Source organism: Trachurus trachurus (genome assembly GCF_905171665.1).
Source record: "Trachurus trachurus genome assembly, chromosome: 10".
NCBI classification, from domain to species: Eukaryota; Metazoa; Chordata; class Actinopteri; order Carangiformes; family Carangidae; genus Trachurus; species Trachurus trachurus.
Window position 1 is genome coordinate 2,104,358 of NC_139894.1, and position 14,388 is coordinate 2,118,745.

At 40.3% G+C, this 14,388-nt stretch overlaps 1 protein-coding gene across 1 annotated transcript in view; it reads left to right on the top strand.

Moving 5' to 3' along the window:
• Positions 1-6,348, top strand: part of ccdc69 (coiled-coil domain containing 69) — a 36,160-nt gene extending 29,812 nt beyond the window's left edge. The window contains exons 5-9 of the mRNA XM_083980432.1: positions 119-192; positions 306-407; positions 1,009-1,128; positions 1,957-2,054; positions 3,533-6,348. Coding sequence (XP_083836558.1) covers positions 119-192; positions 306-407; positions 1,009-1,128; positions 1,957-2,054; positions 3,533-3,701 — 563 coding nt within the window. The 3' untranslated portion in view covers positions 3,702-6,348. The remainder of the gene's footprint in view (positions 1-118; positions 193-305; positions 408-1,008; positions 1,129-1,956; positions 2,055-3,532) is intronic.
• Positions 6,349-14,388: the final 8,040 nt, after the last annotated feature.

The following is a 14,388-nucleotide window of genomic DNA, read 5'->3' on the forward strand; positions in this document are numbered from 1 at the left end:
GACATTAACAAAAAGGAAATTCAATGTTTTAATTATTTAAATTAACACAGTGGTCACTCTGTGTTAAAGTCTTTGTTAAAGTGTGTGTTAAAGTGTGTGTTTGTGTCGTTTCCTGCAGAGCTGCAGAAAACACACGGAGAAGAGAAACATCAGCTGACGGAGACGTTCCGCGCCGCCGAGAGCGTCCTCACGGTGAGAACGTTTGTTGTTGTCGATAAAGTTTGTGTTTCGGTCTCATGATGACTGGTCCTCATTGTTGGCGATGTGTTTCTTTTTTTTTTTTTAACCCTGTGCTGTGACTGAAGGGCAAAGTGGAGCAGCTGACGTCAGAGCTGCAGGTTTACAACGAGCTGAAGAGGAGAGTTCAAGAGTCGACGTTCAAGAAAGACCTGCTGAGGAACATACAGGTACAGGAGTCTTCACATCTGATATCAATATCAATAACTGTAACTAATTTCTAAACGGCTTTTTAATTTATTTTATTCTAATGAAAAACTTAAGAATGAAGAATCAAAGAACAAACCATCAAAGCAAAACTGAAGCTTAATAAAGATAAAAGAATAAAATACCATGTGTTAAAAACAGGAATCACAAACAAAAGCAGGACATCAAAAGAAAAACAAACCAGAAAATAAAATAAAATAAAATAAAATAAAACAAGAAAAGAACTATAAAATGGCGTCATATACAGTATATAGATAAAAGAGACAGATAAAAACTAGTAATAAACAGTTTTTACAAGAGCTGTGTGAGTGTGTCAGAGTTGTAAAGAGTGTAAAAAAGATTGATATTAAACTTGACTTTAACTGCATAAATATGTTTAATGTAACTAATAAAATTCAAAGGATCTTAAACGTCTGTTCAGAATCAGTCAAATTAAACATTAAACATCTGGAGTTTTTCCAGCTGCAGATGAAACACACGTTAACATGTTAACCTGTTTGTGTGTGTGTGTGTGTGTGTGTGTGTGTGTGTGTGTGTGTGTGTGTGTGTGTCGTCCTCCTCCAGGCCCACGGCAGCCCAGGTGCATTCTGGGAGTCGGAGCAGGAGTCTCTGTTGTTCGTCATTGAGATGAAGAGTGAACGTGTTCAGGGGCAGAGCAGGAAGCTGCAGCAGATGGACGATCTGGTGCGTTCACTGACCAAACACTGATTTAAAGGGATAGTTCACCCAAGATTCAAATTGCACTCATTATCTCCTCCCCCTCATGTGGACTAAGGGCTGGGAGAAGTTTCAGAGTCCTCCGTGGCTTCTCTGAGTTACAGGGGGTCTCGGCGTAGCAGTGCATGTCCATATAACGGTTGCAGATGGATACCAACTGTCTTCGTAACAAAAAGACACACCAAAAAACATCCAAATACCTCCATGCTGCTCATATGTAATGTCCGTCTTGTATTGAAGCCCCGAAATGCGAAATTGTCCTGAAAAAAATTAAATAAGTCTATATTTCAAGCTTGTTTGTAGCGGAAGCTCCTCTTCCTGGTTCGTCAAATTTGGACGAACCGGGAAGAGGAGCTTCGAGAAGCTTCCGCTACAAACAAGCTTAAAATATAGACTTATTTAATTTTTTCGGGACAATTTCTCATGTTGGGGCTTCAATACAAGACGGACATTACATACGAGCAGCATGGAGGTATTTGGATGTTTTTTGGTGTGTCTTTTTGTTACGAAGACAGTTGGTATCCATTTGCAACCGTCATATGGACATGCACTGCTACGCCGAGACCCCCTGTAACTCAGAGAAGCCACGGAGGACTCTGAAACTTCTCCCAGCCCTTAGTCCACATGAGGGGGAGGAGATAATGAGTGCAATTTCAATTTTGGGTGAACTATCCCTTTAATGTTGTGTTTATTCAGATCTGTTGTTTTACTTTTACACAGAATAACTTCCTGTTCTCCTTCTGTCTCCTCCTCCTCCTCCTTCCTCCTCCTCCTGGTTCTTCACCTGCTCTTCAGGTGGAGAGGAACTTGTCCCTGGAGGATCAAACGATCCACATCCTGCAGCAGAACGAGGATCTGAGAGTCCGGATCGACAACTGCCAGACGTTCATTCAGTACGTGACTCCCGCCTACCATCCAATAATCCCAGTTACAGTTAATAACAACAGCTGTTCATGCAGCTGAAGGATGTGGCGCCACCTGCTGGACATCTGCCATAAACATGATCCACAGGTGGTTTAGTCTCCGGTGCATCAACCAGCCAAGTAACGGATGTTTTAAAAAATAAAATCAGAAATAGTTTTAATGAGTTAATGAGACAAAACGTTAAACTTGAACCTGAATCATCTCTCCTCACGCTATTAATGAATGAAGTTTCTAATATGCAAGTACGTATGTGTATAAAATACCCAAATGACGTGCCATAAAACATGGAAGACAATATTCAAACAATATGCAAACAAAATAGTACTATAACAAAAATAATCACATTTTAATTTCAAGTTCATTCAAACTCAAGATGAATATTTAAGTGTCTTATAAGAGGAAAATCTTTGTATTTAGAAACAAGTCAAATTTGTTCAGGTGATACTAACCCCAAATTACACAAACACTGCACAAATGTGAGGATTTTATTTTATTTTATTTCATTTTTTTATTTCTTCCATGCTTCCTACAAGAGTCAGAGCTGGAGCCATATTTGTTTTTTCATCCGTCCTGTTCTCGTCTACATGATATCTCAGTAAGACCTTGAAGAAACTTGGAGACTCCAAGATGAACTGCTGACATTTTTGAGATCAAATGTTTGTGTTTTGGATTTGTTAAACAGAAACTAAACTATGCAGAAACGCAGCAAAGGTTGACGACTAGGGATGTTACGATGACTTGTTTTCACGGCTTTTCATTGATCGTAAAGATTCCTAAATACCGTCAATTTCCGAAAAAGATTATGTTGGAACCGTATCGGCAGGTGTGCACCAAAGTGAAGGTAAATGCACAGATACTGGTCCATTTATCTAAAGTAACACTGAATTGGTAGGAATTTAAATGTTAGCGTGTCATTTGTATTGTAAAAAAAATATTAAATATTTGGTATATAGGACAAATAATGACAGTGTTTTATGTGGATCAGTGACAGAGTGTGAAGACGAATTTCCCTATGGGACAATTAAGGCATTCTATCTATCTATCTATCTATCTATCTATCTATCTATCTATCTATCTATCTATCTATCTATCTATCTATCTATCTATCTATCTATCTATCTATCTATCTATCTATCTATCTATCTATCTATCTATAAATATTTCAAACACTTCCCCCAGGGGATTAATAACTGGTCCTATATTAAGAGATTAGTAATGTAATTATATTTTAACTATATTTAATTTTACACATTCATACTGTTGTGAATTTATTGATGCATAATAGTCGTGATAATCGTAATAATTATTTCTCTGACAATAATCGTACCAAGAAAATCTATAATCGTGACATCCCTATTGACGACAGAGATACGGAAAATTTATTTTAGTTCTGTACAAGAGTCCGTTTTTCATCTTTTGATCTCTGTGTTTGTTGTGTGTTGTGCAGGCAGTTGTCGAAGGAGCAGCAGGACCTGAAGGTGGCGCTGGAGAGGCAGGTGGCGGTGAACCAGAAGCTTTCTCAGGAAAAAGAGCAGCTGATGTTCAAGCTGAGACACAGGGACTCGTGTCCGACCATCCACCTGCCGGCCATGGTGCAGGAGATCGCTCCCAGATGACTCCGTCAGGGTCTGAATCCTGAGAGTTTCTCCGTGTAGATAAGACGCCAGACTCCGTGTTGGACTGTGCACGTGCCCGTTATTTTTACTGTCAAGGCGACCTGCAGCGACCTGGGTGAGAGCTACGAGTGCGACGGGTAGCGTCGACTTGTATCTGCTGCTCTGGTCCAGGGTTGCAGACTTGGTTTTAACTGCGTCTCCATGGTTGTTGTTGTTGTCGAGCATCATCCTGGACCCACGGACCCACTACAGTCAGCAGATACATGGAGTTAAAGCTAGATGCTGTGTGTATGTGTGTGTACGTGTATGTATGTATGTGTGTGTGTGTGTGTGTGTGCTGTATCGAGCCAGACAACAACAGTTTGGACCTCAGATCATCCCAGGTAAAGGTGCAGCTCCACTGATCTGACGTCAGCTCGTCCAGGTTTTTAGATTTAAATCTTTGACCGAGAGATAATTGTCGACGGTTTTAATCCTTGAGATGGATCAGTGAAGCAGCACCTGCAATACTTTGGTCATGTGTTAGTTTGTTAGTCAGTCAGTTTGCAGACCAACTGGATGTTGTGAGTGACACATCTTGATACGAGATCGTCCTCTGGTTTACCCGTGTAAAAGTTCACGGAGGTCGAGCTCTTCATGAACAAATCCACTACTTTCTGCAGTTTGTGTTTGTTTTTTATGTTTGTTTTTATAGAGATGTTGGTGTGACTGGGTCTTAGTAACGTACAGTTCTAGGATCTACCTGTCCGCCAAAGTGCCTGAGACCAGAATCTGACATAATGACGGGAGATCAGTCCGTGTGTGTAGACCTTTTCTGTTTCTCCATCCAACGTGATTACCTTTACCTTACCTTTTGAGGTTTCAAAACTACTTCCTGGATGATGGCTTCAAGTCCTTGTAAAACACAGACTCCACAACCCCCTTAGTTCATTTTGAAGAAGCCAAACTACTGTATTTTCCCAGGAAAGATGAGTTTGAAAAGCAAAACGAAACCCAACACTTTTACGTCTGTCCGATGCCGTCTTTCACTGTTGGACACTGTTGGGAATGAGTTCCAGTGAAGGTAGATTTGAGAAGCTGTTACTGATCCAGTTTTCCCATAACTGAGGGAGTTTGAGCGTCACTCCAGGTTGTTCATGGTCTAAACCGGTCCAATAGCAAAGGATGGTTGGTTCTCTCTAAGTCGTCTAAGAAGTATTATGTTGGATCCCAAGGGCTAAAGTCAAGCGTTCCCCAATGACTGCAATCGTTAGATCCCATAAAGGTCTGAAAGGGTCTTTCAAAGGTCGTTAGTTTTAATGTAATGTAGTTGGTAATAGTAACTTAATTTAGTAATTTAGTGTGTCACTTGGAGGTTGGAGTAAGAAGCCCTAAGGAATCGCCTAAATAAACATCAGTGAGAGATTTTCAACAGAAAGCACAAACACACTTAGGTTTCCCTCTAATTAGCCTACACACTAAATACTAAGACCTTTTAAAAGTTGCTCTTTGAAAACTTCATGATCGTGACAGATTTACGTTTCACATAAACAGTGATTTTCTCTTCTCAATCAAACCTAAAGCCAAAATTTTACTCTTTTTCTACTTGCGTGCCTCAGACAAACGTGTTATCACCCTGTTTATTGAAGCCGTTGCGTGAAGTCAGCACTTCGCTCACGACATAAATAACTGTATTTTACATTGAGTATTTTGGGGGGTTTGAAAGTGTTTGAGCCTCAGAATCAATATTTCTTTCTAACAATCACTGGCTCTCAATGAACAATGAATCATGGTCTTTTTTAGTGTCTTGCCTTGAAGGCTGAGTCGATTTAGATCCAAAATGACAGACTTAACTAGCATTAGCTTCCCTCTTAATGCAAATCTGTTGACATTAGAGTGTGTTTACATGTTCTTGTTTGCAAATCAGTATTTTAGCACAAATTAAAGCTCAGGTAGCTCAAGTAAAGTTTACAGTGGTAAAAGCTAAGTTGAAAGTTCAGCTGCACTGGCGGGTAAACATCTTACAATCACAGTATTACCATCAGAAAAACCATTGCTAATGTAGCTGTAGACTTAATTGATAATTTGTGGACTAATCCTGCAGAAGCTAACGTAGCTGTAGCCTTTTAGCACATGGTCGTACCAAATGGTGACTCGTTTAACTTACTCTGAACATCTGTCTCCAGAGGTTTGGTGAAAAGCTGCTGAGCGTTTGTGGACAATGAGCTAGCCGCTAACATGCTAGCCAATCAAACCTAGCTTCCTAAGCTCGCTGCCTTGCTACCAGTCAAAGCTAATGCTGTTGCTCATGTTATATTGAAGTTAGCACAATTACTAGCTTAGGAAAAGCCGGTTCCTCTTGAAATATCCCATAATTTGGGTCTCGAACCGAGGATTGTCGATGTTAAGCTAAAATTAGTAAAGCTAAATAGCTAAATAAACCAAAATATAATTGATGCAGTGTTGTATTGTCAGTTAATAGGATTTTAACCGTCACATTAATAACTCATTGACCCAGTGAACCAGTTCGCGAGCCATTTAGTGATACAGGAAGTGAAGTCTTGTGACACTGGACTATGCAACAGCTTCTCAGCTCGGTTTAAAATCATTGGAAAGTGAACAACAGTGAAAGAGTGTTTGTGTTTGTGTCTACAGTTTGTTAATCCCAGAGAAAACTTGTATTTACTTCATCACAGTTTAAGATTTAAAGTAAAAAACTACTTCACAACAGCCACGGGACAATAATCACTGTTTCCTTCTTGCCTTTAAAAAGCTCCACAACTTGATCTATTTTGATACTTTTTAAAGATGTGAAAACTATTTTGTCAGTTTAACTTTTACTTTTTTCTTTGTGTGAACTTCACAGTTTGTTGGATTCATGGAAAGTGACGTTTGCAATTTGCCAAAAAATACAAAACAAAACAAAATAACGCCTTCTCCTTATGCACTAGCACTTTGACCAGTATTTCACCAGGAGTTTGTATAAGAGAGATTTTTTTGTTCCATGTTGTATAGTTTTGAATTTTCTCGGCTTCTTACTTTGTAAAAAAAAACTTATTTTATCTTTTCGAGGTTGGATCAGAGTCCAGCTGTGTGTTTTCAGCGTGCCTTAGGTACAATCAGAAATGTTTCCCTCTTTGTTTTTGGCTTGACTCAATAAAAGCTGCAATTAAAACTGAGTTTAACGTCTTTTCTCCTGAAATGTGATGTTTTATCTTGAGCATGGATTCACAAATTAAAAAAATTATATAGGCTATTTTGGTTATTTATGAAGTGGTTATTTATGAAGCTCAGTTTACAAAGTGAAATGATCATGCAAGAATTTTAAATCCTTTTACAAACACATGCTTCGATATTTAATTTAGTATGGTGTGTAAATGTTATTTTAGTTCAGTTTTTACTAGAGAGAATCAAAATTGCAACAATTACACCAACAGTTTTGTCAAAAATCATCAATAAACACTTCATTTTCTATCCATCATCAATCAATTTTTTAAAATCTAGTTTCATGTTTAGGTATACTGTAAAGTCTTTGTCTGCAACGTTTGGGTTCAAAGGTTTAAAAAGCAATGGAAATCTATATGTGATACATGTTAAAAGTTTTTGAAGGATGAGGTGTCTCTCAATTTGTGTAATACAGATGTTTGACCACTAGAGAGCAGCACAAGACTCTTCACTCTGTTTATCAGCTGTTCAGGCTCAGTTTATCAGTTTAACAGTGAAACATCAGTAACATCAGACACCAGATAAATGAAGCTAATTAACTGTAATTAAACTTTAGAATGAAAACAGCAAAATGCCAAACTTCTATCTATCTATCTATCTATCTATCTATCTATCTATCTATCTATCTATCTATCTATCTATCTATCATCCCTCAGTTTTCCATTCAGTCATCCATTTGTCCTTCTCTCACACACTCTCTCCTCTCTTATGAACCAGTCTGCCATCCAGCCCACCAGAAGCTTCCTCCTTCAGCTGTTGTTAACATTTCCATGTTTCTCACATTCTCTGTTGTAAACTGTTTTCTTGTCTGTAACATCTATTGCACGTCTGTCCGTCCTGGGTGAGGGATTCCTCCTCTGTTGCTCACCCTGAGGTTTCTCCGATTTTTCCCTGTTAAAAGGGTTTCCATGGAGTTTTTCCTCAGTCGGTGTGAGGGTCTAAGGACAGAGGATGTTGTTGTGATGCCATGTAAAGCCCTTTGAGACAAACTGGTGGTAAAAACGGGCTATACAAATAAAATTGCCTTGCCTTGCCTCTTTAATCTATTTATCTACACAGGTATTATAAATATGCATTTATTAACCCTCTATTAATTATTGTCAATATTCATTTTATTTACTTTTTATTTTATTTTATCCTCTGTCTTCTGTTTCTGTGCTGTCTATATTTTATTTAGGGTTTATTGTAACATTCTGTCATATGAATGAATGAATGAATGAATATTTTATTTTCGTGTCATGCCACCACTGTGGCCCATCCCATATGGGATTACAAGACACAATAACAAATACAAAAAAACAAAAACTAGACAGTCCTTCCTGTTGGTGTTACTTGCCACACAGGTGTGACATAAATAAACAATTTCAGATTACTTTCAGTACTCAACTATATATCGCTCTTCGTCTCATTGCCCAAGCCTTTTCAAGAAATAAAGAAAATGCAAAAATATTCAAATAAAAAAGAAGTTTTAGCTTCTCAGCATCGTCCAACCACACAAATTCATTATTTGGATCTACTTTACTAAATAATTTTTGTCTTATAGAGTCATAGAAAGGACAGTAGAACACAAAATGCATTTCATTCTCCACCTCTCGGATGTCACATAAGTTACAAATTCTATCATCTTCATTACATGTGAACTCCTGATCTCTGCCTGTGGGGGGCGCTGCAGTCCATCGTCACAGTGTCGGGTGAAGACAACATGAAGATCTTCACTGTTCAGACTGTGAACATGTTGAACACACACACACACCTCATTAAGTTTCATATAAACAACAATGAAAACAACTAATTTCCTAAAATTAGAAAAACTTACCTGTCTGTTAAACATCTGCAGACTTTTAGACTCTGAGATGATGACGGATTCGCCTTCACATTGGTGAACAGAGATTTGTTGTAAAGTGTTTAATAAAGCTGTGACCTCATCACACGCCTCAGATCTGTTAACCAATCACAGCTCTTCATTCCACACTGCACAAGCAGGTAAAGGCCCAGGTTCATTTTATTTCCATATATTAATATTATTTTATCAAATGAATCTTCTTCACTCTTTATTCTTCATTATATAAACATGATTGTACCTTTTCCTTGTGATAAGTAACTTCCTATGACATCACACTTCCTCACAGCTGGTGTCTCTCTATAGAGATAGCAACACACACACATCTAAGTGTGTGTGTGTGTGTGTGTGTGTGTGTGTGTGTGTGTGAAGCGCTAAGCGGATGTGAAGGGATCAGTGTGTCCGTGGCTGTTTGACAAGCTGAGACAATACCTGAAACCTGCAGGTCACCACCCTGCTGTGTGTGTGTGTGAGTGTGTGAGTGTGTGTGTGTGTGTGTGTGTGTGTGTGTGTGTGTGTGTGTGTGTGTGTGTGTGTGTGTGTGTGTGCGAGTGTGTGTGTGTGTGTGTGTGCGTTAGCCATGGGTCACAGCCTGTGCTGTCATGTCACGGCGTTCCCATGGCACTTCACAGCCACCTGGAGACACCTGAAGACCGACAGAGAGAGAAGGAGTGTGTGAAAAGGACGAACGGATGAATGAACAGAAAAAGAAAGGATGAAAGAAAGAAATGAGAGAGGTGTCAATCAGAGAAGAAGAGGACAGAAAGAGGAGGTCAGAAGACAAAACAATCAGGAAAACTAAAATGATAGATTGATAGATAGATAGATAGATAGATAGATAGATAGATAGATGATAGATAGATATAGATAGATAGATAGATAGATAGATAGATAGATAGATAGATAGATAGATAGATGATAGATAGATAGATAGATGATAGATAGATAGATAGATAGATAGATAGATGATAGATAGATAGATAGATGATAGATAGATAGATAGATAGATAGATAGATAGATGATAGATAGATAGATAGATGATAGATAGATAGATAGATAGATGATAGATAGATAGATAGATAGATAGATAGATAGATAGATAGATAGATAGATAGATAGATAGATAGATAGATAGATAGATAGATAGATAGATAGATGATAGATAGATAGATCGAGATAGATAGATAGATCAATAGATAGACAGATAGATAGATAGACAGACCGATAGATTGATAAAGAACTCAGTAAAGAACTCAAGTTAAAGTTAATTAAATCATTTATTAATTAATGTGTTTGTGTTAATTTGCTGCTCAGCTGCAGGTTGCATCACTTCCTGTTTGAACTCTGCTGCTGCTCGTCCTCTAAATTAAATCCTGTCTTTATAAAACACCGGAGTAAACGCCGTCCGTCCCGACTACTGTATCATCACTGTCGCTGTTTGCCCACCACCCCCACATTTACTCCCCCTTTTACTCCCCCCCTCCCTTTACATTTCTAAGTGTCCTTTTGATGCGGGACATAAAGAGCAGAGATTAGAGGTGGAAAGGAGAAATTTGCAGTTATTTCCTGTTAATATCTTTCCCTTGTTGGGCTCTAATGAGAGGAGTCGCCCCTTCACTTTCAAGAGGGCTTAGCAGCAGTTAGCTGGCTCGGGGCCGCGGGGACAATAATCACATGTTAACTCAGCCCGGCCCCCCCCGGGCCCCCACAATAACTCACACCACTTAATTCCTCCTTTCAGAGCCGGCGATGAAACGCCAGAGGCAGAATTAATAGATGCTAATGGCCGCCTGCAATCAAAGCCGAGCAGGATCCAAATCTGCCAGTGAGGCCTATTAATTAACATGTGGAGGGGGGAGGACGGATGGGTGGGTGGGGGGGGGTGAGGGAGGCAGGATGGGGAAGAAAGAGGGGCTCCGCGGTTCACACGGGCCTCCACAGGGCAGCCTATTGAAGCCGGACGTGGGGGGGCTCCCAGGCCGCAATTAGAGGCTCCTGAATGGGCTGGCATTTGTCCCCCAGGTCCCAAAGCTGCACAGGGACGGACGACACCGGACTGGGCCGAGACTGAGCCGACACCGGGCCGAGACCGGGCCGAGACCGACCTGAGACCAGTCCTGATGAGACAGGAAACATGTGACACACGTTCGACAGATTTGTTCAATACATTTTATTTATAGCAGAAGTGAGTGATCCGGTGGTTTTCGCTAATGCTGCGTTCCAGGCAGGCTTTTGAAACCGTAAATTACAGCTTCAAGTCACAACTTACGACCTTGTAGCGTTCCAGGCAACCCACTCGTGTTTCTCCGACCTGTTTTACCGGTGAAAGTCACTATAACGGCCACTCGTAACTTCTGACCCGTGAACTCGTACCAGATCGAACTGGTACGACTTCACAGGTCGGAAAAACACGAGTTACGGGCTGCCTTGAACGCACCATAACGTCTTGTCAGCCTACGGAGTTAGCAGCCCCCGCCCTCGTCATGGATCTATTGGCCCTCGTCCCTACGTCACCACATTCAGGCGCATCCCTTGGCTGCACACACAGAGAGGACTGCCCCTTTATGCCGTTCTCTCTCCTCATTGGATAAAGGTTGTAGGATACAAGGAAAGTTTTCTCCTCGACTCAGAGCAGAGCAGAGTGACTGACAGACCCGTGTTTCAGACCAAACACTCTATGTAAGTGATTGCTGTCGGAAGATACAACTATTTAAGACTTATATTAACATAAACATTCCGCTTACTTCTGCTTTAAATCATGGACGGACAATGAGACAAAGCCCCCCCACCCCTCACCCCCTCCTGTGTAACAACAACAATCACACTGAGAGACGACGTCATCTGTCGTCAGTTTGTGTTGTTGTTTTTCTCTTTGTGATCACATAGCGTCTCTCTTCACCTGTTTTTTTGTCTCTTTTTATTTGTTTTGAACCAACTTTATTTAACTTTCGGTTTGTCTTTTCGATCGTTTTGTGTCTCTTTAGTGAGTCTGTGTTTGTCTCTTGTGTGTCTGAGTTGTTCTGAATCACTTTATGATCTGTGTCGACTTGTTTTGTGTGTCTTTATTCATTTAATTGACTTTTACAACAGTGTCAGAGGCTCCTGTGGGGCCCCTCAGCTCCCCGAGGCCCCTGGATGACTTAAACATGAGAAACAGCGACGGTTAATGAACCAATCAGGATTCAGGACGAGCAACAGTCGTCTTTAAAGTGAAGCTGTTGAGTTGTGTTGTTTTTTAAATCTTTTTAATGGACAAACAGTGATTTGTGTTCAAAAAACGAATGAACTGAGTTAATCTGACAAACCGGTGTCTCTCCCACCCTCCCTCTGTGTGTGTGTGTGTGTGTGTGTGTGTGTGTGTGTGTGTGTGTGTGTGTGTGTGTGTGTGTGTGTGTGTGTGTGTGTCTCCCTGAGTGACAGGTCAGTTGACACAGAACAAGACAATTGACCCTGAGGTCAAAGGTCAGAGGACTCCTCCCTCTGCAGCCACTGAGTAAACCTCCACTTCTTCATTAAACTCCAGGACTTTTATTCAAAGGTTGTTTTGTTTTTTTTTCGAGCCTGTTAGATTCACAAATATATAAAAGTTTGACCAACAGAAAAACTAATTAAATAATATTAATATTAAAGATAAAAAAAAAAAGGTTTTCCTGCTTTGCTCTCACACATCAAACAAACAGCAGGTTTGTAATTTCTCCTGACGACCAATTACAAACCAATTAGTTCATTAGTGAAACAGGAAATTAATTGATTACAAGTGTTTTTGTTTCTTTTAATAATTCATTTTGTTTTATTTGTGTATTTGTCGTCACACTACATCAGTTTATTGTTTTATTTTCTCATAGTTGCTTGTTTTAAATCTTTTTTATTTATTTATTTATTTTACACATTTTCCATTGTTTTTACACTGTGCATCTGTTTTCTTGTTGTTGTTGTTCTTGTCTCTGTCATGCAATGATTCATTTTATTGGTTTTATTTGTCGGTTATAGCTATTTGTTGTCTTTAAAAAAAGATCTTATTTACTCCATTCACATTTTTGTCTTTGTCGGATTCCTTCACTAATTGACTGATTGTGATTGAATTCATCATTATAAATAACTGTACAGCAGTAATTACAGTCGCCATGGACACAAACCCAATACATTGCTGGATTCATTTTAGATGTATTTTGGTTTTACACTATAAACTAATTCTGCGCAGGTTTCCTGTAGATAAATCCTATTTTAAAATAAAGCTTTAAAGGGATAGTAGCATTTTTTTTAAAAAGTGGGGTTGTATGATCTACAAATAGCACCTAAGTACTTTAATTGCAGTAGAAGACTCTCTACACTCCTCCCGTTAGCAACGCCAGCCCATAATAGCCCTGCCCAGAGATTTACAACATACAGTGTTGTGAATGGACCCAAAGAAACGGCCTATTTTCACGGCCTAAAAGAGGTTTTACCTGAAAAAAAAATACACAGTTTCATTGTTCGCTATAATATAATTTTTTCCAGCCCTTCAAAGTGCAGGAAAAACACAGTTTTTATTTGGATCTAACCAACTGCTGATCGGCGGGCGCTAACCCTGGGCGGAGGGATACGTGAGTTGGTTAGGTCCAAATAAAAACTGTGTTTTTCCTGCACTTTGAAGGGCTGGAAAAAATTATATTATAGTGAACAATGGAACTGTGTATTTTTCGGGTAAAACCTCTTTTAGGCCGTGAAAATAGGTCGTTTCTTTGGTACACTGTATGTTGTAAATCTCTGGGCAGGGCTATTATGGGCTGGCGTTGCTAACGGGAGGAGTGCAGAGAGTCTTCTACTGCAATTAAAGTACTTAGGGGCTATTTGTAGATCATACAACCCCACTTTTAAAAAAATGCTACTATCCCTTTAACATCTAATCACTCGGCTCCTGATCAATGAAAGTGAGTTTGAGTTAATTAAAACAAACAGGGGCCAAAGCTTTATATTCATGTCCCGGGGCCCTTGACACACACACTGATGAACAGACTCCAGATCAGCTTCATTAATGAAACACAGCTGTTCGTTAAGTTCATACTCACCTTCATCATCTTCATCATCACTGTCAATCAACATCATCATCATCACTTTCACCGTTTTCTCATCATCCCTCCTTCAACGTCACCGTCACCCTCCTCTCCATCAACAAAATGGCTGTCGTTGGGGAGGGAAGGAGGTGGGTAGGCCTATCTCGTGCAGCTCGTGCAGCTTGTGCGCATGCTCAGCGCACCTCTGGCAGGGAGGGAGGGAGGAGGGAGTGAGGGCAGGGCAGGTATCAGTCAGTCAGTCAGTGAGCAGCCTGCAGACACACACAGACACACACCGACCGACACACACTCACTCATTCACTCCCGGTGGCTGCGCTCAGGCTCCAGCATGCGGCGCGAGGAGGAGAAGACACTGACACCGACTGATCTGAGACCCGCTGGAGACTTTCAGAGGAGTTGGTTGGTTTGATTTTTGAACCTGCACGACGCGGAGGAGCCGCTGCAGAAGAGACACCGCCCGGGACTCAGGTGAGGAGGAGAAGAGGGAAGGAAGGAGCTTCACTTCTCCCTTCAGCCGCTCAGGTGCATCGGTCCGGATTATTTAGCTCGTCGCGGCTTTTACGCACAGAGGAGAGGAGAGGAGAGGAG